The 23,711-nt window shown below is 44.1% G+C and overlaps 1 protein-coding gene across 8 annotated transcripts in view; it reads left to right on the top strand.

The window, feature by feature from the left end:
• Positions 1-23,711, top strand: part of NRAP (nebulin related anchoring protein) — a 72,995-nt gene that overhangs the window by 3,751 nt on the left and 45,533 nt on the right. For 2 of the 8 annotated variants that reach the window (XM_058671626.1, XM_004579810.4), the window contains exons 1-14: positions 4,541-5,010; positions 5,364-5,458; positions 6,007-6,094; positions 8,996-9,100; positions 11,041-11,145; positions 12,457-12,561; positions 13,616-13,720; positions 14,438-14,545; positions 14,813-14,911; positions 16,638-16,742; positions 17,648-17,764; positions 19,843-19,947; positions 21,569-21,676; positions 22,632-22,736. In XM_058671626.1, coding sequence (XP_058527609.1) covers positions 4,939-5,010; positions 5,364-5,458; positions 6,007-6,094; positions 8,996-9,100; positions 11,041-11,145; positions 12,457-12,561; positions 13,616-13,720; positions 14,438-14,545; positions 14,813-14,911; positions 16,638-16,742; positions 17,648-17,764; positions 19,843-19,947; positions 21,569-21,676; positions 22,632-22,736 — 1,422 coding nt within the window. In that variant the 5' untranslated portion in view covers positions 4,541-4,938. Of the gene's footprint in view, positions 1-4,538; positions 5,011-5,363; positions 5,459-6,006; positions 6,095-8,995; positions 9,101-11,040; positions 11,146-12,456; positions 12,562-13,615; positions 13,721-14,437; positions 14,546-14,812; positions 14,912-16,634; positions 16,743-17,647; positions 17,765-19,842; positions 19,948-21,568; positions 21,677-22,631; positions 22,737-23,711 lie in introns of those variants that run through there. The other 6 variants (XM_058671627.1, XM_004579812.4, XM_058671622.1 and 3 more) reach the window with 5 other exon arrangements.

Below are 23,711 nucleotides of genomic sequence, written 5' to 3'. Positions count from 1 at the left end.
ATGCCCTCAGTGAGACGAGGAACTGGGAGTCTGGTGGTCTACTGGGTCTACCTGCGAGTCCCACATAGGTGGTGGGAACTCGATTGCTTGAGCCATCCCTGCCAGGTACACGTTAGCAGGTGGATGGACCCAGCAGCAGATTTAAGCATCAAATACAGATATTCTGACATGCGGTGCAGGTGTTTTTGTTGCCCGGTCAAGTGCCCCGGAAGAAGTTTGTAGACCGCATCTGAAATTGTAAGAGTCAATTCTTCCTGCAAACCCAACAGTGACTTTTGATTACAGAGTGGCCTCAAATCAGAATTAGATTTGAGGAGACGCAAAATATTTCTCTGGTTTTCCTGGACACAGTACCTAATGAACTCAGCTGAGATCTCCGGCTCAGCCACTCAAGGTGACACCCGGGCATTAGGGCACTGTCTCAATAGATAGTCAGCTGCTCTTGGGCTGGGAACTGCTAGAACTGTGAGCCAAAACAAGCCTTCTTCCTCCATAGGGAGTTTCTCTCCAGTATTTTAGTTGTGATCATGAAAAGCTAAGCCATACAGGAATTTCATGCACCTGCAGGTTACCCTCAACGCATGTGGGGTGTGAACTGATTGGATAAGTGTCCCAGCAACATCCTTCAGTGGCATGATTCCTTCTTAAAAAAGATTTATTTCATTTATTTGAAAGGTAGAGTTACAGAGAGAGAATGAGAGAGAGAGGAAAAAAGAGAGAGTTCTTCCATCTGTTGATTCACTTCCCCAAATGGCTGCAATGGCTAGGGCTGGGCCAGGCCAAAGCCAAGAGCTTCATCTGGGTGTTGCAGGTGGGTCAGGGGCTCAGGGACTTGGGATCTTCTGCTGCTGCCTTTCCAGGCTCATCATCACGGAGCTGGATGGGGCTTGGAGCGGCCAGGATTCAGATCAGACTCATGGGCTGTTGGCTTTGCTGGGCCAGCAGTGGCTTAACATGTTACTTGACAGTGCTGGTCCCCAGTGAGACAGTTCTGAACATGTTCTGCACAGGTCTCCAAAGGGACCCCAGCAGGTCTGAGCCCCAGCTGCCCAGGCTGGTAACAAGCTCAGAACATACCCATTACTGACTCTGCTGTTGTCCATGACTCATGGATCTTGAACTCTCACTCCTGCCTTATGGGGCCACTGTCCCCACAAACAACTGAGCTGCTCCCAGATTCTCATTTCAAGATCTGCTTTGGGCACCCAAAGTCCATTTCCTCGAGTTAACCTTGTAGATTACTGAGAGTTACCACACATCCTGGGAGTGTCATTATGAAGAGTGATGAGATGGATTTCTTTAGGATTTCAGCTCTGTTTTTCCCATTGGTTAAACATGAGTTGTCAGGAAAAAAAAAAAAAAAAGATCTGCTTTGGGGAAAATCTAAATTAAGGGAGGGCATGAGAGAGTGAGCTGTGACCTCACCTGCAGTGTCAGTGACAGAGTGAAGGATCAGCCGCTCTGTCTTACTGCATGTTTGTCACCGCTCTGTGATTTCACAGTCTGTCACATGCACAGCCCTGGAAGGCACAGAGCATGACTCAGAGCTGTGAAGAGTCACTTCATACCCTGGATGACACTATCCAGCAACACAAAAAAAGTCTGAACCTGCTGGAGCAAGGGGACCACCATCGACAGGATGATGAAATTTAGAAGAGATAAATTAGGAGAGCAGCACAAATGTTCAGACAGGAAACGGCCCACATTCCAAATGCAATAGGCCTTTATGGGAACAAAAGGCTAAAAGTTTGAACATATGCTCCCTGTGAGTCAGGACTTCAAGCAGCACCCCCCCCCCCCATGGGTGGCATGGCAGAAGCATCCAGAGTGAGGCTCGACAAAGCTCTCCGGGATCATCACCATTCCTGAGTCCTGGACTCTGTTGATTGAGCAGGTTCGGTACTATGGGCTCTGGGCGTCCTCACGTGGGCACGGCCTGTTGTGTCTTTGGCTTTTGCTCTGGGAGATTTTCTGTTGATACAGAGACATGAGATGCTAAGAGAGGTAGGGGAGAATTAACACCCAAATCCTTCACCAATGGGAGACAGGGACCACAAATTCTTCCTGCTTACTTTCTGTAGATATTCCTATTACATGATGTTGGATGACAGAGATCAAGTGACCCCATGCACTTCCCACCAGATGGTGGACACCTTAATAGCTACACAGGGTTCAGCGTGGCAGCCTAGTGGTGGGCGTCCTCGACATGCATGCTCTGGGATCTCATATGGATGCCAGTTTGTGTTCCGGCTGCTCCACCTCCCTTTCCAGCTTCATGATTGTGTCCTGGGAAAGCAGTGGAGGACAGCCCAAAGCCTGGAGATCCTGCACTTGTATGGGAGAACTGGAGGAGGCTCCGGGCTCAGCTCCAGCCATTATGGCCACTTGGGAAGTGAACCAGCAGATTAAAGATCTTTCTCTATTTCTCTCCTCTCTCAGTAAATCTGACTTTCCAGTAAAAATAAATGCATCTTTAAGAAAATAGCCATGTTACTGAGACATCCCGTTGCCTGCTTTTCTGCGCTCCTTACCCCTGTTCCTCAGTTGCATTCCTTAATAAAGACTTTGCATGTATTTAGCCCCAGATTCCAATTTTAGGAACTCAGGCTAAGACCGGACTGATGTTGTCTACTGGATCCCAACAGCTGGAGAAGTGTTGTGGCTTCACGGGCTCAGTTCTGGAGGGCCTGATACAATCACTGTGTCGAGGAAGAGCGACTTAGGCCAAGGATGAGGAAGGGACCAGGCTGAACGTAGGAGGGGTGTCCACTGTCTCGGGCTGGCTGCTCTAACAGAACTCCTGAGCTTGGGTGATTGACAATGGATATGAATTTCCTGACTCCCAGTTCTGGAGGCTGAGAAGTCCGAGGCTGTGACCCTGACATCTGATGCAGGCCTTCTCTCTGCACCATCCAGGGCAGAAGGTGCAAGTGCGGGAGAGGCAGGGCGCAACAGGTGAGAGGGCTCCACACTTGCTCCGATGACTACCCACCGCCTGAGAACTGACTCAGTTTCTCAATGACAGCATCAGTCTACCTCGTACCGGGCCTCACCTGCCCCCACTGCTGCACTGGACAAGAGCTCAGAACACATTCAGACCACTGAGCTGTCCAGCTGAGCTGTGTCTGTCTTGCGCCATCATGAGACACCGACAAGAGAGAAGAAAGGGAGAATCTATTACGCTGGCTCTCTCCGCAGATACCTGCAATAGCTGGGGCTGGGCCAGCTTAAAGCCAATGAGCCAGAAATTCAGCCTGCTCTCTTTCCTCTGTGGGTACCAGGGATCCAAGTACTTCACCACCATCATGGCCTCCTATGTTGTGTGCTGTCTGGGAGCCGTGGCCTTTTCTTTAAGTGAAGCCCTGTAGATGGGGAGGAAGGGCTTTGTTGCTGGAGTCTGGCCTCCCTGCCCCTCCCCAGAGCGGCGTGGGCAGTCTGGTGCGGGTAGGTGCCCTTGGTGTGGGCTTGTTTGTTTGGCTCATGTTTCAGAGAGGGAGTGCGTGGTCTGTGCCCCATGCAAAGACTCCACCCTCCCCCTAGTCTCCTGGTCTGCTTCTCCATTGTATTACAGTTTCTTCCATCCTCTTGGCTTTCTTCCCAAAGCACAGATCCATCCTCCACCCTCCCCAGGGACACCCAACCTCCTCTCAGACCACTGGGTTTAAAGGTCACAGAGGGGAAACCCCCTGGTCCAATTCCGCCCTAGGCCTACTTTAGTTGTTTGTTACTACAGCGGGATTTTCTGTAACAGGGAACTTCAAGTGTAAATGCCAAGGCCTGATTTCTCTGGAAAATTCTGAATAAAGGGCAATGCTGAGCACTGATTCCCTGCTGAGAGCTGCTGGTTGAGAATTGGGATGAGGCTGTGTGCACATCCCTCTGGCCAAGTCCTGTGTGTCCCAGGATGTCATGCCCAGCCTCGGTGGGCACTCCACTGTGAACTGTAAACGTATTTCATTACTTCAGTGAGTGCTTTTTAAGGACCAGGGTTCTCTGTGATTACTGGGAATACAGAAATAACCAGGATCAAGAATCCTGGTGGGAGAGGCATAATACTAAAAACACATCCATATTTCATATGTCAGCTGGTGATTACTGCCATGAAGCTGATAGAGCAGACTAAATGAATAGCAGGTGGTGGGCCAGGGCTGGTGATAAGTTCTGTCTTGGAGGCAATAAGGTGATGTACAGATAGTGACTGAAGGCCAGGAGGAGCTTCACAAAGCCAGGGTGAAATAAGGAAGCTTAAGTCCCAGGAGTTATTGGTTGTTTTTATGTTTGCATTGTACTAGAAGTTAAGCACTTGTTGATGTGTCAATTAAGGTTTTAGTTTTACTGTTGTAAACCTTTTCAGTGGATAAAACTAACACCCAAACATGATTTTTGCGCTTCCAGTGGAGAGTGAATTGGTTCTATTTTCCTAAAATTATTTCCTGTGCTGGGGAGCTGGGTTGTCAAGTTTAGTCCTAGGACACGTGAAGCAAGACTCCGTAATGTGATTGTCGGATGAGGGTGTGCTTCTTCCTGAAGCTCTTTTCTTGGGACATGAGCACAGCCGGTGTGAAAACACTACATTGTTGGCTGGTCACCCTGCAGGGCTGGGTGATCCACATAAACATGATGCCGTTGTGAGTTCACTTTTCTATTTAGAGAAGCGTGTCAGCTAGAAATACCTCCACCTTCTCTCCCTGACGCATGCGTGCTCAAACAGTGGCCAAAATAGCCCGTGGAGTAAGTGGCCGCTTTAAAAACCATCCAGCCACCGACTCCTAAACAGACGGCAAAGGGAAGTGGAAGTTGGATTCTGAGCGATCAAGGTGCCTACTGGAATTTAACGGGGATTTTGTCAGGATTTGGAAGATCTGAACCACCAGTGGAGGGGCCTCTTGGGATTTCTCGCCTGTTGCTTCGCTTGTTCTCCGGTCTTCGGATTTGAAGATGAATGTGCAGGCTTGCTCCAGGTGCGGTTATGGAGTTTATCCCGCAGAGAAGATCAGCTGTATTGATCAGGTCGGTACACCCTGTGTGACCTTTGGGAATAAACAAAAAAAAATGCGAAAAATTCATCTTGTCCCACGTGGACTCTTTTTTGTTGTTGTTCCCCAAGTTTTTCAAACCACAAGAAAAAGACGTATTTTCCCTCCATTAGCATTAGATTTTAGTGTCTTCCAAGTTATCTCATAGAAAGTTATCCATTTATTTAACTTGTCATAGCTACGTGTGATGATTACTTTTTTAGAGAACGATTTTCTCCCTAAAGCTCAGGGATTTTTATTTTGTTTTATTTGTACCCTAAAACATGTGCGCATTCTGAATCAGGGGGTGGGTGGAAAGTAATAACTCCTTCTCTGTGTGATTTCTAGATTTGGCACAAAGCGTGTTTTCACTGTGAGGTCTGCAAGATGATGCTCTCTGTTAATAACTTTGTGAGTCACCAGAAAAAGCCGTACTGCCATGCGTAAGTGCTCGAACCCCCCGCCCCCACACTGCTTCTGGAGTTATGTTTGATTTTCAGCAAATCACCAACTAAAGGTTTGGATCAAGTCCTCTGGGTTGACTCTGAGAAGCATCTTCCCAGACCCACTTACATCCACTTATTGAAGGGACCCGAGAGATTTTTTTCACTATGCCCACACACGCACAAAATATACCAAACTTCTTAAATTAAACCTGTCCATTAAAACCTTATGTAAATATCATCAAATGTTATCCACAACAATGCATTTCTATGAATATGCATGTAACACTTCAAAGTCTTTTAAGTTATTTGAAAACCCTTTTCTGTTTCTTCAGATGCCTTTCAAGTGACCACCTGCAGTCTTTATATTTAACGTATTAGTTTGTGCCTTTTTTTTTTCTAGAATTCTCATTGTTTTGAAAATGAAATTAATTGTTAAATTTTGTGTTTATGGCTTTTATAAAAATGACCGCACCTTCAAGAGTAGTCCCTCACTCCTCTTGGATAAAGTGTGTTTCTAATTTTGATTTAAATCTATTTTTTGATAGCCATAACCCCAAGAATAACACTTTCACAAGTGTCTACTACACTCCATTAAGTCTAAATGCGAGGAAGTTTCCAGAGGCCGTGGGTGGGGTAAGTTACTTCATTTTCCATTTTAAAATAGCCTTTAAAGAAGATCTCTGAGCGAAGGCACCTGTCAGGTTTTTAAGTGTCTCTGTCTGTATGTGAACTTGCTTAGTTCCTCCACATACACTTGCTCAGCGCATTTCAATAACAAGTGTTCTCTTTGTCCACTGCAATGTTATAGTCCTGGATGATCTAGTTTGGATATTTGTGTTTCTGGATCCTGGTGTATTCTTTGGGTCTGACAAGCGGTGGATGACTTAGCAATAGTTTATATGATAGGCCCTGCATATGTTAGATACTAGATACATAAAACAAAGATTTTGTAGGTGGAATATGCTACAAGGACCTTTTTTTGTTAATCTTTTTCCTGTTCCATTTTGTGAGAGAAATTAAAAAATCTCTAGATTTACTCTCTCGAGTCTCTGAATTCAACAGTTATTTCAGAGAACTTCCCTTCCCTCTTGGGGTAGAACTAGGTCAAGGATATTTTGATTTGGAAATTCAGTTGGGTTTGGAACATGAAGAGCTGGGATGAGGGAGTAGACAAGGAAGCCATGCTGATGAGCCCAGGTTCTCTTGAGAAACTACCCATCTAGCTACTGATGGAACTCATACCTGTTAACATGATGATTCATTGAGCTCGCCTTGCCGTGCCCCACACAAATAGTTGCTCTGTGGGATGAAGCATTACTGGCTCTCTAAATTTAGAGTATTACCCAGAGCTGGAGGACTCTTTAGTCATCTGTCTTCACCCATGATTTCCTCCCTAGTGTTACCCCACTTTGTCCCCCCTGCTGTCCTCAGTCCTCAATAAAATGGACAGAGCCTGGAACCTTACCCCTGGGCTCTCTGCACCTGCTGTCCAGATGTCACAGTTCACTAAGTGCCTTGCACAGTTGTGAACTTCTTACCATCTTTATCCCGCATGTTTGCATAGCATTTACAGCAGAAGTATCTCAGTCATTCACTGCATGTTATTACAGTCCCATTTCACAGACAAGGAGACAGAGGCTCCTGGGGTTGCTCATGCTTCGTGGAGTTCTGAGAATTCACAAAGAACTCTAAACTCTAAAAATGGCTCGTTGTTTCAGGACTTCATTCTGAATGCTGATTTTAATTCTTAGTTGAGTGCCAGACCCTTGTCCAAGTTCTTTATGCTACCTGCCCTGTTCTTCATGAGCACCTTCTGCAGCATGTTCATTTTTAAAAAATATTTGTTTATTTTTTATTGGAAAGTCAGATTTATAGAGAGAAGGAGAGACAGAAAGGAAGATCTTTCATCTACTGGTTAACTTGGGTCCCTGTCTCCCATCCAAGTGTTAACCAGGCCTGACCCTGCTTAGCTTCTGAGATCAGACAAGATTGGGAACGTTCAGAGTAGTATGGCTGTAGACATTGGCCCCTTTCTGTATGTACCCAGAGAATGACAAGCTTTAAAGATGTTTTCTAATGACCAGATATTTGTGCAGTTGGGTAGTAGGGTTTGACAGCTGAAAACCAGTGACCAAAAGTGCCATTGTCAAGGTTTAACTTTTCTCTGAGCTTCTTTTCTTATTCTGTAAAATTAATGATTTAAATTTCAACTTGTAGAAGTAACAGCTTTCTGGATCTCATCTCAGACCAAATAAATGATGATTTATTGGTTTGAACAAAGTTTTTACCCCCTGGAAGTTAGTCCTTTCATATATTCTCTTTAAGAAGTCAGTGCTTTGGCCTAGGTCCTGAAGATGTTGCAATGGCAGTTCTCAAACTGATCTTTGCACTCAGTGAAATTTGAATAAAAAATCCTGATTTAAGTAGAAATTGACACGTTGATTGTAAAATTGGTGTTAAAACACAAAGGTTCTAGAATAGCTAAAGAAATCTGGAAGGACAAAATTGAAGTACTCTGGTTACCATATTTCAGGCAGAAGGAAATAACTCAATGTAGGACTGACACAGGAATGGACAAACCAGTGAACTGGAAGACAACATTCAGAAATAGAGATGTGTAGGCCCTGGTCTCCCAAGGGTTAACTCCACAGCTTTGCTTATTTCTCTAGGGGTAACAGGATAGGCAATCTTGGCCTGATACATTTAGCCCCTGGCTTGACCACAAGTTCCCTCCCTCTTCCCTGCTTCCCCCTTTTTTAAGATGCCCTCAGGGGAGCTTAGGAGTTGCTTGAGCATTGGGATAATACTGGGAGGAACTAGGCAGACTATAAAAGAGGCAGGCTAACCTCAAATAAATGGCATTCTCTTTACAAGAATGACCCACTGCGTGTTGTCTTTTTTGTAACCCTAGTCCCTCCACTCCACTTGAGGTACATGGCAACACAGGCGTTGCCGACAGAGATGCACATATGTGGTCAATTTTATGACAAAGTCAACCACTGCAAATCAACTTAGCAAGGATCTTAAAGTAATTTGTACTGGCACGACTTGATATTTGTATGCTAAAATGAACTTGTATTCATACATGAAAATTAACTCAAGGTATACAACAGACAAAAATGTTAATCACAAACTTATAAAGCCTAGGAGCTTATTTCCAAGAAATTGGAGAGCCAACACTTTAACAAGCTCACTGGTCGATTGAAGTTAAGAACCACTATGGGAATGCACACTGTTTTCTGGATTGCTCCAACCTTGGTGAGCTCATGCAGACATGTGTGATGAGTTCAGGTAAACAGGACTCAGTTCTTTAATCTCTGTGCTCTACACCAGGTGCTGCTTGTGTCTCTGGCTGGGCTGATGGATCAAATGAGGCAATAGAGGGTCTGACAGTAGAGTATGCATCGTGGTGCACCTAGGATGCTTTGCAATGGACATTTAGGAAAACCTGCAGAGTTTAACTGTGCTTTATTTATTTATTTATTTATTCTCTTTCCTGGTGGAAACTTTTATGGCAACATCTTCATTGTGCAGATTGATGACCCAGAAGGTAATGAGCAGTTTAAATCTGGTTTTCACTGGGACATGAAATCCAATGGTGGAGCAGGTGCATCTCACAGGCAACCACTTGTGAATGAGGTGAGACAAGAGTGATTAGTGGGTTTGGAAAAATAGATAAGAACAACATTCTATACAAAGTAAATGCATTATTGTTGTTATTATTCTTCAGGGAAACTGGTTAGGTATTTTTTTTTTTTTTTAGCCAGTTGTAATCCAACAGCCTATGGAAAACCTCCATGAGCATGTCCTTGTGTTATCTTAATTGTGGTCCAGGCTAAGTTCATTCTCTTTTGTCTCTCAACCACGGGCTTCAGACACAGGGAGGCTCGAAACCAAGGCAGGCTTTTCCTCTCTCTTCCTGGTCCCGTCACCATCCTCCCTCTGTGTCATTCCCATCCAGGCCTGTGTGAGGTGCTCTCCCAGCAGCCTCTCTTCCAGGTTTGCCTTTCTGACACCTGTGTGCTCATCGTGCCCACACATGGACTCCTGGATGGCACAGACTTACTCTTCCGACCATGACTGTCTGTTGACAACTTCATCACTTCAAAATTCTTCACCATTTACTGTGAATTACACAGAGTAGTAGCATTTTTCTTTCTGCAAGAGAGAATGTAATGAAACTAACCCGCTATATACCTCCTCCTATCCTAGTCCCCTCAGTAGAAGCACCAACCATTATCAGACCTGTGCATATCCTTTCAGACTGTTCTATTCTCTTTTCATTTATAAGCCAATCTTTCTATAAATTATCCATCTATCAATCTATCTATCAGTCATCTCTCCTTAGTCCAAATTCTATGTTTCTAGTTATGGGGTTCGAACATAATTATTGTAGACTTTGAATGAGTTATTTAATCACACCTGTTAAGTTTTCTCATCTATAAAGTTAACTGAAAACAGCCCTGAATTCAGAGTTTTTATGAAGATTAAGAGTAGATGTATACAAAGATTTTAGAAGAAGCCATTACTTCTAATTGAAGCTGTGTATGTGTATTTCTCCTGAAGCATCCATACCTTTATTTCTTCATGAAACAGCATGCATTGCTTTGCAGTCTGAGCCTCTCGCTCAGTAGAATCTTGGAGCTGTTCTTGTGTAAGCGTCCTTAAACTGTGATGGGTGGATGCCCTGTGGGTGCATCAGAAAGAATGAGTGCACCATGCAGTCCTACTGATGGCCAGGACAGCAACAAACATCTTTGTCCATCAGCTCTTTTGGAATGAATGTTTCTTTAGAATAAATAATGAGAAATGAGGCTTCCAGGTCAACAGCTGTGTGTACACTGGGTGTGTTACGTGTTCGACACCAGTGAACCAAACATGGAACTCCCTGCTTCATGGAGCTGTCCTTTTTGGGTGGATGCCATTCTTTCTCCTTTTGCCTCTGAATGACTGGATGCCCAGCTCTAAGCCTACCTTCCTGCTCAAAAGTAGACCTAGCTCACATAGACTGTTTTTGAAAACCTCCTGTTGTATTTGTTTTCTGCATGGAACATTGAACCCTTAAGTGTTTTCTGATTTCTATTTGTTCCCCATGTTAGTTCTGTCTCCCAAGACAGGCTGTAAGTATCTTAGAAGAGGAACTCTATCGTTCTTTCAGTTTTGCTTTTGCGGTTGTCAGCTGTCAGGCACACGTAGGTGCTGAGTTTTTGAAGCTTGTCTGAGAAATGGTGCTGAATCTCTGAGTGGCTTCCACAGTGGCTCCCCTGTCCAGTCTTGGTCCAATAAACAAAAATAGGTGAAGTTGCATTTGAGATTTTCTATGACTCTAGGTGAACTTCAGAATGTTCAGTGGTTGAGGCTCGTAGGCCATGTTATAGCCTAAGAATGCACACATTCTAGCTAGGTAAGACTTACCATATACCCAAAGGAGCTTATTGATTTTTCAAAGGAGTTTATTATGTATTGAAGCCATCTTATTTTGACAGTGTGTGGAAGCATGTCTGGGTGTGTGGGGATAAGGGGTGTCTTGCCAACCAGATGTGCATATGTTTGTATGTGTCTGTGTTCCTGCTTTCCAGCCAGCCTATTGGGCTAGATATGGGGAGGAGGATGCCTGGTGCCCAGGAGCTCTGCCAGACCCTGAAATCGTGCGAATGGTTGAGGCTCAGAAGTCTCTAGGGGAGGTAAGTGTCCTGGAAATTGCTTTAGCAGTTGATTGAAATGTTCCTTTATTTTTAAGGGTGTGACAGACAGAATTGTGCCACTCCTCCCCAAAGATTCCTGTGTTCTGACCCATAGAACCTGTGTGTCTGTCATGTTCCATGGTCAATGAGGCTGTGGAGGGTAGATCCTGGAGGACCAGGGTGGACCTAACATGTTTATAGGGTCCTAGTGGGGGAGACCTGAGGTGATGAGATGACAGGAGTAGAGGTCAAAGCCATGAAAAGACAGGAACCAAGGAGTGTGGGGTGCTGTGGGAGCTGGAACAGGCACAGAAAGAGATTCTCATTCAGTTTCTCCAGAAAGAACCAGCCCTAATAAGCATGGGCCTCCAGACCTAAACAAGACACTGTGTAGGCATTTGTCTCTTCCTGCAGCTGTTGCTGCAGCAAAACCCCAAGACCAAGTCACTAATAATGAATAGAGGCGAATCCAGCTCATGGTTCTGCAAGGGGAGAAACCTGAGAGCCTGGTGCTAGCATCTTCTTGGCCTCTGCTGAGGAGCTTTTTGCTTCATCACAATGTAACCAAACACAGCAAGCATGTCAGAGAGAGCTTGGCCTTCTAACACATAACCCACAAATCTGAGGCAGAACCCTCAAAACCCAGTCACCTCCTAAAGGTCCTACACCCTCAGATACCTTGAGCCAAACGCTTTTGAGATCACATTTCTACCACATAAAATTTGGGGAACACATTTGGACTATTGTGATAATGAAGGCAATTCCAGCATGGATTACAGACACTTCACCGTAGGCACATCATGCCCGCTGGTCCTCACCGCACACCTCCACTTTAGAGAATTGCCTTTGGGAACGTTTGGTAGTCTTTGGGACTTCTCCTTTAGAAAAAAAAAAAAAAAAACAGAAGCTACAGTTCATCCAGAAACAAATCATCAGAGCCACTGAAATGTGAGGAGCAAAAAAGAACAGACATGTCACCACCAGAGCTGTAGAAATATCTCTAGTGAGTGAGTTACACCCATGTTTCCTGTGTTCATTGCCGAGTTTTCACATGTGCTGTTGGGTCAAGAGTGGTTATGTAGGTTCCTGCCACCTGACACAAGCATTGAAGGGGAAACCTTTTGGCCTGGGGAATCTGAGCTCTTCAATGTTGACAGTGTTATTCAAATTGCCAGTTCATACCATTTTCACATTTCTTACAAGTGACTAAAATATTTCCCAGGAACCTTATAACTCCAGTTCCATCAGGTTTCTTGCATTCTCACCCAATATCCCATTGGTTCTCATGTGGTCACTGGTTTTGGCCAACAGGAATATGTGGAAGACTATGAGCAACAAAGAGGCAAGGGCAGCTTTCCAGCCATGATCACACCTGCTTATCAAAGGGCCAAGAAAGCCAACCAGTTGGCAAGCCAAGTGAGTGTCTGGATGCTGTTTGCAGTGGATTTTGCTCATTTTGTGATTAATGAACCCCTATGATTCAGAAACATGGGCGAATTCCTTGGGGGAGTAGATATTGATATTGTTGCATTAGGGATTAAACGGCTTTTGTTTATTTTCCACCATTTATTTCCTTTACCTTGATTGGATCACATCTCTAAAATGGAGAGAAGATCGTGTACCTCACCCAAAGATTGGACCAGATTATATTTTAGGGTTGTTTTACCATTCAAGACACCTGTTTTTGTTTTTTTATAAAGATTTATTTGTTTTTGTTGCAAAGTCAGATATGCAGAGAGGAGGAGAGACAGGAAGATTTTCCATCCAATGATTTACTACCCAACTGGCCACAACGGCCAGAGCTGAGCCAATCCAAAGCCAGGAGCCTGGAACCTCCTCCAGGTCTCCCATGCAGATGCAGGGTCCCAAGGCTTTGGGTCATCCTCTACCACTTTCCCAGGCCACAGGCAGGGAGTTGGATGGGAAACGGGGCTGCTGGGATTAGAACCAGCACCCATACAGAATCCTGGCGTGTTCAAGGCAAGGACTTTAGCCACTCGGCCACCGTGTTGGGCCCGAGACACCAGTTTTTATTGGCTGGATAGTAGATTCACTTGAGAAATGGTATAGTGGTTTTTTGTTTGTTTGTTTGTTTTAGTTGAGAGATCGAATTTCAGAGCCACCAGGCTGGAATTTGGACTCCTGCCTCTATTTTCTACTACATGTGTGCCATGGGCAAATAATAACAAAGAGGTTGAGAAAGACATTTCATTCGTAAAATGAGGAAAACCTTAGCTCTGAAAAATACAGCTGCCTCCAAATTAAGTGAATTACTCTTTGTTAATGCTTAGTGGTGCCTGTGTTCTCTAAGACTGGGCACATGAGCACAGGTGCTTTTGCTGTTATGTTAGACTTGCCCAGGTTTGTGATGAAAGTCCTGATAGTGTGGCTTCAGGAGAGCCGCAAGGAGAGGTCCTCCAAGCTGCTGTGAAGCACCTGTGACCTTGATCGTGTGCTATTTCATTAACAGGTGGAATATAAGAGAGGCCACGATGAGCGCATCTCAAGGTTCAGCACGGTGGCGGATACCCCAGAGCTGCTACGGGCCAAGGCAGGAGGACAGCTCCAGAGTGATGTACGAATGAGTCAGAGTGGCCTTAAGAACTCTCCTCCCCTCCCCCCCCTTTTTTTCCTGGAGAAGCAAAAAGGAAGTATGCAGGAGGCATCCTGGTCCTGTATGGGTGCCAACTTTGTAAGAATTATTTCTGAGGCTTGTACGTCAGCTGGTGTAGACCTTGTGAAAAAAAAGATCAGATTAGTATCCAACCAGATGCAGCCCATTAACAATTTCTTTTGCCACGGCAAATCAGAGAGCCTGATTTTTGAGCAGTTTCTACTCCTTGGCTTTTCAAAGCCCCAGTGTTCCTTAGCACAGTAAGAACAAGAGCCTCATGTTGTTCTGAATGGAAGGTGGAAGTACCAATCTAACATCAGCTTAGTGAGCAGTTTTTACTTGACTTGACCTATGTCCAGGGTTGAGATGCCTCTTTTTTTCTGCCAGACTTCAATGATAAGACTCAAGAGCAAGACAGAGGCTTAGGTCCTGGTCTAGAGCCACAGCTGGGCTATACTGGGTATAGCACAAGTGTATGCTGAATTCCAGAATTGTCTCCCTGTGCCAGATGCTGGGAATAGAAAGGATAATACGACTTGCATGGCTCTTGGAATATTTGCCCTTCTATGAAGTAAGAACTGTGACAAGGGATGGGTAGGCTGTCAGGGTCTCATTAAGAGGATCTGATCGTGGCGGGATTGTGGCACATGATCTTGCTTTTTCTTCTTCATTCTGCAGGTGAGGTACAGAGAGGACTACGAGCAGCCAAGCGGGAAAGGCAGCTTTCCTGCAATGATCACCCCAGCCTACCAGATAGCCAAAAGAGCCAATGAGCTGGCCAGTGTTGTAAGTGTCCATACCAGTGTTATGCCAGGGAGGAAGCAGGAAGTTAACCTCACCTGGAGAATCCAGCTTCTGGTCTCCTTTTGTGTGTGCTTTGGAGTCAGGAAGTAGCTTTCCTTCATGGGTTTTCCATGACAATGATCTGACACTTTAATGCCCAAGACACACTCAAGCAGAAAATCAGCATTTTATAAGACATTCAGTTTTACTTTTTTGGCATCCGTGTGTGGAGGGTTAAATTCTCCAGCTTTGGCCTTTCCCTGCAAACAGGTGAGGTACCAACAACAGTATCAGAGAGAAGTGAGGGGTGTGGCCGGAGCAGCTACTGGAGCTGAGAGTGCAAAAGAACATGGAGACCAGTATGGTCAGGTACGTGATGAAATAACTTCCTGGAAACCTAACCTTTTCCATGGCCCTAGTCTGTGGCCTGGGACACAGCTTAAGGATACAGCTAGATTCTGGCTTTTCTTTGCCCTATTGGTAAAAGATGGATTTTTCCAAGCCAGAAAGTAGAAATGGAACAATGGTTCAGGACTCAATTTTGTTCATTGAGAAAAGAGATTCTAAGCCCTCCCCCTTTAAGTAAAGAACTTATACAGACATGTTCTCTTTTGTGTTTGGGCAGTGTAAGCCATCATTAGTTATAACACACATAACTTCACCTATGTACCTAGGCATGTCTATTGACGTAGATGAAGCGTAGGCTCATGTACTGTTGTATTATATTTGATTCTTGATGATTAGAACATCTTGAGTGAATTTTCAGACCTGACAGGAACAAATACAATATTCAAAGTGGGTATTGTTTGGTTTTACTGGCAGCAGCTGGTGAGGGGCCATGGTCTAGTGTGACATTTCCCTGAGTCATTAGTGTGGCCTGCCTAAGATCCATAAGGGAGGAAGAGAGAGAATCAGGCAGACAGATAAACTATAAATATCTGTAGTGCCTTAGATGCCAAGACGTCTGTACCTCTTGGTAACGAATGAATGCTCATTGCAGTGACCATGCCATGTAAGCAACTTCTGATCTGTATCCAAGCAAGCAGTCCTATAGGATTAAATATCTTATGAAAAAAGCTTACCATGCGTGATGTGTAAACACACGTGTGTGTTGAAATAAAACCACAGAAAATTATAAAATGAGCGAATCCGTAGAGCAAATTACACAAGAATTTGAGAGCTTTTAAAAAAAAAATGTATCTTTTTGAACTCACTGCACCTGACCCAAATCATTCTGGCAGTCAGGTACAAAGGAGCACCCAGGCTAAAGAGTTTGCATTCTTGACAGAGTGGGAGCCAGATGTTCTCATTGGGCCTAGCTGTTTTACATAGAAAGATGTGTGTGCCGGAATCCCGGCCTGGCACTGGGGAAGACAGGCCCTACCTTTGCTGAGGCCATGGAGAGACAGAGGCAGGAACCCAAGGGGCATTTTAAGGGCTCTTCCAGATGTGTGTGCCATGTGACAACAGTGAGAACAGAGGCGGAAGTGGCTAATCCTGCCTGGTGCAGGTTTTGGGATGGGAGACATATAGTATACCCAACAGCCCGGGAAGGGGTACTTGGTCACATGATGAGTTTCATAAACGAAGTTTCCCTTTGTGAGGGTGGGTAAATGATGAGGGGAACTAAAAGAAAAAAAAAAACACCTAAGATTATACAATTCTTAGTCTGAAATCCACCATTGGTGCTATTTCACATAATCTTATGACAATTGAAAGGTTTTCTCACAAAATTGCAAACAATATTGTAGTTCCCCCTTCTCTGGTTAATGGTTTCATTACTGGGCAGGACAGTACTGAGGAGGGTGCCACGGCCTCCTTTCTGCATAGGTTTCCCTTGGGGCTCAAGTGAGGACTTCCCTGGGGTCAGTTAAGAAACGAATATTCCATAAATGCATGGGCCGGGGAGACTGGTCATCACCCCAGTGGAATAGAGACGTGGACCCTTACTTACTGCTGATTGTGTGCTGGGTACCAGTAAGTGGGCTGGGCTCCAAGTCTGTCTTCACCAGCACATGGACACCACTGGAATGGCCAATGTGGATGGGAAAAGGTGGGGAGTGTTACTGATGGAAGGTTTGGATTGACTCAGCAGGGTTCCCTGGAGGACTATGAGGGACACAGGGGGAAAGGCAGCTTCCCAGCCATGATCACCCCGGCTTATCAGAACGCCAAGAAGGCCAATGAACTCGTTAGTGATGTAAGTATTTTGTGGTGGCAACCTACAGAGGCATAGAGGCTGGGGGTAGGGGTGGGGAAGAGACTTGTAAAGCTGTGCCTACTGAGCCCTATGTAAAGATTTATTAGAACTGAATCAACATAGAGCGATCACTCGGCCCTCACTTCCTGCCCCGACTTGTGATGTCTGATTCTTCGGTCCCATAAGTGCTTCCAAAAAATTCTGACACAAACGCACAGCTCTGATTCATATTTAAAGGTTGTTTGAGACCAATATCAAGGCTTGCCCAACCCAATAAGCTGAGGTTTGGAAGAGTGCTCACCAAAGAATGCACTTAGAAATTGAGGGTTTTAGGGAAACAGCTAATTAAAATGTGTGCTTGAGGGTGGAACCTGGGATAAAGTGGTTTTTATTTGCCAAATGTTAGCCAGCCAGCAGTCCTTGATAGTGTGTAATTAGCCTGTAATGTGACATGCTCACTGCAGAGTTTAACAACTTGAACTTGGTGCTCTAATCAGAACCTAGCGTTCCTTTCACCTGCTTGGTCCTTCCTCTGTATTCCACTACTGTTCAGTTATTAGTTACCGGAATGGTACCACCCTTGCCCTGAGCCCAGAAGTCAGACATGACTCAGTTACTCATTACTAATGGGATGAGAAGAGACACAGAGCTCTGAACAGGATGGGCTCGGACTTAACGCTGTTTGCTCTGATCATTTCAAAATCAGTTTTTTTCCCCCAGTGAAAAATGATCAAGTGTGAAAAGGGTCAGGAAGTTCCCAGTACAAAGAGGTCCAAGTTATTGATATAGACTTATTCAGAAATATCTATAAACCCAATGCAGATATTAAATCTGGGGTACTTCTGGATGGTTTCTCTTGCAGAGTGTGGAAACAACACTGGTTAGATCTTCTGTCTTTCTTCCAGATAAAATACAGGCAGGACTTCCAGAAGATGAAAGGAGCAGCGCACTACCACTCTCTGCCAGCACAGGACAACCTGGCTCTCAGACGGGCTCAAAGTGTGAACAAGTTGGTGAGCGAGGTGTGTATGGCAGTAGGAATCACACGGGTGTATCCTAACCTTCACTTCAGGGCAGGCAGCGAACAGGGCACCCTATGGTAAAGGGTGTCATACCTCATCAACTGCCCATGGGTTGTTAGCGTCCAAAGAATGAATGTGCAGTCACATGTAACGAGCAAAAAGCCTTGAATGAAACACGTGACAGCTTTGTTGGGTTCAGACTGTCTTCCTCAGTTGCCACAGGGCTGTTGAATGTGTCAGGCAATGGATTGCTAGTTGCCAGGAAGAACACTGGATGATCCAACTGTTAGAACAGCACAAGGGCATTTCAGAAGGTTGTTGGGAAATGGAATGAAGAGATGAGGTGCGTTTTGCACAAACTGAAGATCCCTAAAATGTCAGAGAAGTTCAAGATCAGAGTGTTTCAAATCCAGACACCCTCTCCTCTTCGTTGCAATCCACGTTGCTAGAAGCCACGTGTCTGTGTTAGCCCCACTTCCTTAGTGGCCAGAGGGGCAGTGTTTTGTTTGATGTTCCTGGGATTGGGTGTTTGGTTTTGTTTGTTTTCTTTTTCACTAGTGAGGACTGTCTGGCAAGGGAAAAAAATCCCTTTGTATCCTTTTCTGGTTTCCTCACAGAGGCTTCTCTCATTAGCATTACTTACTTGGACTCTGTGGGTGCAGGTCCAGTTGGGAATGACAAGAGTTCTGAAAGAACTCTCATTAACAGCTTACCTGCCACTCAGAAACCCCTGCAGATATCCTCAATCCTGTGTCTGCACTGACTTCCAATGGCCAGCCTCTTGCCCAAACCAGTTGGTCAACTCCAGGTCTTCTGACTCTAGACTGCTCAGGAAGCAGGAACTGACGTGTTCCCAGGCCCAGCAGGAAGCAGTAGAGGAAGCACTAGAAGAGTTCTGTAGCCTTGGGATTCACATTTTTTAACCGTGTGTTCCAGATGATTCTGACACTCTAGGTCAGATGTCAGCAAATTACATCCCGAGTTCAAAATCTTGTCCCCAGCTTATATTTATAAATGAATGTTTTACTGGAACACCTGCATCATTTTGTTAGGAAACTTTTGATCTTAGGCCGCCCCTTTTGTCATAGACTTAGAAAAGTCTAGTGTGTTGTTTCTAGGTCAGAGACTGTCAGGGTCAGAACTGGAGCCAGACATTGGAGGTGCTGTTTGGCCACCCAGGTGTAACACTATCAGCATGTTGGCCCTTTTCCTGTATGACTGTGCTAGAACTGAACATAGGAATATAAAAACATACTTACAGAATTTGAATCAAATTGCAAAGCAGTTTTATATGTTTTTCCCTTCTATGCTATATGTTAAGCACCATAGTGCACCTCACACATGTACTTTGAAAGGCATGTTTTCATCATACAGTTTTGTAAGATGAAAACAAGTTGCATTTTCTTCAGTAAGAAGCTAAAAGGAAACCTTTAGTTTCATTTCCTTCGCTGTATTTATCCAGTAAGACACACCAACACTGCTTCTATGAATGATAATCAGCCTTACCTGCCTTTTGCAATGACCTGGCATAACGTAGAATCTATTTAATAGCCTTACCTCTTCCACCGAGGCATCCAGGAGGAAACCAAATAGTCTGCCCTTTTAAATCGGTAGCCGTTCTGCATCCAAGTGGTCTCAGTTATTATAATCCTTTGTAAAGTGTCTTCTTAGGTTAGGTTCCGGTGGAGTGTACATTCAGAGCCGTGCTTCACCCTGAGCACACAGTGGAAAGGGTTTCCAGCTAGGGACACATTCATGGGACTAGCACCCAGTTTGTAGAGCAGAAGTCTAGACACTTCTAGGACCCCTCAAAATATTTACCTCAAGAGTAACAACTGATTCCTAACACACGTTTTTCCCTTTTTAAAAGCTATTTCAAATATTGTAGCATTTGTTTTTAAGAGGCATTATACATCTATGGTTTTCAGAATGAAATGAATGTTTTACTTATGATTTGTTTTTATAAAAGAAAACACAGACTGTTACCATACAGTATCATATGCTGGTATTTCAAAATCTTGGGTTGAAAGTTTCCTAAGAAAGAGTGACTTCAAGTTTGGTTCTATTGTGTTTCCAAGGTGGAGTATAAGAAGGATCTGGAAAGTAGTAAAGGTCACAGTGTGAACTATTGTGAAACACCTCAATTCAGGAACGTGAGCAGGATCTCAAAATTCACCAGTGATGTGAGTTGGCAGTGCCAGAGCATCGGTTTGGACACTTCTGTGAGCTTCGGTTTTAAGTCTCTATAGGAGACTGAGTGTGTCCGCGTGTCCGAAAGATGCATGGTCTTCAGGGCACAGATACTGGGAGTGCTGGTGAAGATGGCCTGTCAAGATTGGTCTCTGCAGTGTTCAAACTCTGTCACAGACCCCACCCACTCCTTCCTCTTTGCCCTTGACTTTATGAGCTCTGGGTGAGCCCTGTTGTCTTTGTACTCCTGCATCCCTAGTGTGTAGCACTGAGTCTGCTCCTGTTGAGAAGTGCTGCTGAGAGAGCCTGGCTGAGCGTGTGAAGTTAGCTCTTCATGTGGCTCGAGCCTTGGGTCGCCTGGGGAGCCAGGTGTGATGTCCCTGTCTTACAGGTGGGCAGATATGTACCAGAGTGACATTTTCAAATCTGAAAATTCTCAGAGGAGTCTGAAGATTCATTTCTGAAAATATCAAGGACCTACACTAAATTCTGTGATTTTACGTCTGTTTAGCTAGCTGCACATAACAATAGAACTTACAATTGCAAGGAACTTTGTAGTGGTCAACTTTAGGCAAGTTGTGGAACTTTTGAAGCCATTTTGCCCATCTGTAAAATGGGGATGTTATCAATTCTTTCTCCATCACGGAGTGCTTATGAAAATTAACTGATACATAGGAATGGAACTTGTTTACAACTTCTTGTCATTGTTTCAGTCTAGTCTCTGTTGAATTGGTGGTGGGACATAAACATCACTTTATGCAGTGTCCTAGGGACCATTTTCCCCATCACATAAATTAGCAAAGCTCAGGTTTTATTCTTCATGCACAATCATTGCTTGGTGTGTGAGGGGATTGGCTCTAGTAATCCCAGCCCCTGAGGACCCCAAATGTGCAAATGTCCCGATCTCTTAGACAAAATGGTGTGTTCACAGACTCTAAACACAGCCTCCAAGAACACTTAATATCATCTCTTGGTTACGTGTAATGCCTAACACAGTGTTCACACTGTGTAAGCGATGCTTTCGTTATACTCTCTTGTTTAGGCAGTAGTGACCAGAAAGCAGCCTGTACACATTCGATACAGGTGCAGTAGCTGCTTTTTTTTTTTTTTAACCTATTTGCTCCACGGTTGGATGTGGAACCTGAAGATCTGGGGGACCACAGTGCTCAGAAGCAGAGACAGTAGCATGCAGGGGTTTGTAGCATTGCACCCATGGAGTTAGACATGCAGAGCCCGAACCATCAGTGCTTTTCTATTGGGGCATTCACTGTGAGTTTTCACATTGGAAAAATCTGGTGAATGTGAAGCTCAAAATGTCGAGACAAACAAAAATCCGATCTGTCTTGTATGATCTATTCCCATCAGAACCTGCATTTTTCTTCTTTTTGCATGCTGTCTGCCTGTCTTACTCCAACTTCTTATATTTGCTTGAAATTTAAGATGAAGATATTTCCAAAATATAAGCTTGTCTTGTTTTAATTTAGTGAAGCACCAAGTACTTATCTAGGTTCTATTCAATCATTTACGCTTTGGAATGCTGCATTAAAACAAGGAGTTTGTCGTCGAGTAGTTGGGTAGAGAATGGCTTATTGAAAATTTTCTGTTTCCATGTAGAATAAATACAAAGAAGACTACCAGACCCACATGAGAGGCCACTATGAAGGGGTGGGCATGGACAGACGCACCCTGCATGCTGTGAAAGTTGGCAGTCTAGCCAGCAACGTGAGTGCTTGAGTGCAAGGGGCCCTGGGATATAAGGGGTGGCCATAAGGAATGCAGCCAGTTCTTTCTCATTTTGCCCTTAAAAGACCTCTGTGTTCTAAAGAGTAAAGATTGACACATGGGAATTTGTAAGAATAAACGGATACAACTAAATTAGGTTAGAGACCTGAAAATTTTCCTTCATCTTCTTCGCTTGGTGTGGTGTGAGGAGTACTTAGATTTTTTTCTAACTGATCTAGTGTGCACGAAGCTTCCCACATCTGAGAGAGAAAGATAAATGGAGGGGCATGAATCTCATTTGAAGTTCCCCAGATTTCCAAAGCTGACTAATTTGTTTGTTCATCCATTTATTCCGTCTTTGTGTTTGTGAATGCCTGCTGGTCAAGGTCATAGGATGGTGGAATAGATCAGGCCTCTGTGTACCCTACAGCGTGTAATGTATTCATCTCACATTGGCTTTGTCAATCTAGTTTATAGGTTTGCAAACAGCAGGCTGTGAATCTTGGAGATAAAGAACACTTTAAGGAAACTGATTTCATTATGAAAACACAAACATTAGATGTTCTTACATAAGAAGAATGTTCAGACCTTTAGAAAACAATTTAAATATGTCAGACTCTTGCATTTTCTTTGTTTTTGGGGGGTTACTCGGTAACTCGTTCATTGGATACCCATGTGCAACGGTTCCTCTTTTTTTTTTTTAAATAAAAACAACAAGGAATTCCATAATTAATAAGAAAGATACAATAAATGTGCCACAGATGGAAGTTAACTAATTTTGAGTTAATTAAGGAGAACTCAAATAAAGGCAGACGTCTGAGCATGATTTTTCTTGGAGATGATGAAACCAAATTGCTTTGCTTCTGGTTATTTTGGAAAATATTTCTTGTGACATTCAAACAAGGTCAAAAGAAAGTAGAAACTGATTTTTTCCTTTTTGTCTTGTGTGTTTCAGATCGCCTACAAGGCTGACTATAAACACGATATTGTCGACTACAATTACCCCGCCACTCTGACGCCTTCCTACCAGACAACCATGAAACTGGTCCCCCTGAAGGAGGTAAGTCCTCTTCCAGCCCTTTCCACGTTCTTCCCTGGACTTCCTTCCCAGAGAGCGATTGTTAGGCTCCAAGACAGAGGAAACAGGATGTAGTAGCCTATAGGAAGTTACAGGGGTTGAGAAAGGGAAATTCTTTTATGTATGGTTGGAAACTGGTTTTCAATATCAAGTGAGATAGGGACAGCTCTGTTTTTCTCTTAATGATATCCTGAGCCAGAGTTTCTCAAAATTTGGTGGACTGTGTATGCTGGACACATAATTTTCCTTTGTGATGATGTTATCTTAAAAAAAAAAAAAACTTTGGAAGGTAGTATGCTAAGGACTGAAGGAAGCGAAATAAATTAAGTAAAGAAAGAGGGGATGTTGGCTTATTTTTCCCTCAGGATTACATGGGAAAGCATGTGTATTCTTTAATTATTATAGGAGTGATTTTGTTAAGGATTTTATTATAGCTTATTGTAGGAAATGTAGAAAACATGTAGCAAAGATGTAGAGAAAAAGATGAAAGTCATGTACTGTATCAAACACTACTTAGTGTAGAAGTAAGTTGGTATCAAGGCTCTTTGTCAATGAAGTTTATGTCCTATCAACCAATAGATCAACAAACAATCCAAGCTTTACTTATTGAATGCCCAGTGCCCCTTTCCTTCAACTCCTTCAGGATCCACACAACCCTAGCCGTTGACGTGGGCACTGCTGGTGGCAGATAAGTCTGGCTTCTCTCCTTTGTGGCTCAGAGTAGAAGTGGTAGGGTTCAGTTGACATCTGTAGTGTCTATTGTAGTGTGCAGGACACTGAAGCACAATCGGTGTTGAATGATAGTGTGGTGGATGAAAGGGGCTTTTCAAAGTTGAACTTGTGCATGGGATGGGAAGCAGAGTATTATGAGGGCCTATATTTTGCTTCTTTTCCCAGGAACTTTGGTTGGTTTAACTCTTTCATTTCACCTTAATGAAGCCCAAAGTTAAACTTGGA

The sequence above is a fragment of the Ochotona princeps genome, chromosome 13, assembly GCF_030435755.1.
Source record: "Ochotona princeps isolate mOchPri1 chromosome 13, mOchPri1.hap1, whole genome shotgun sequence".
Classification (NCBI taxonomy): domain Eukaryota; kingdom Metazoa; phylum Chordata; class Mammalia; order Lagomorpha; family Ochotonidae; genus Ochotona; species Ochotona princeps.
The sequence above is the reverse complement of the archived record's forward strand: the minus strand, read 5'-3'. Positions and strand labels throughout refer to the sequence as shown.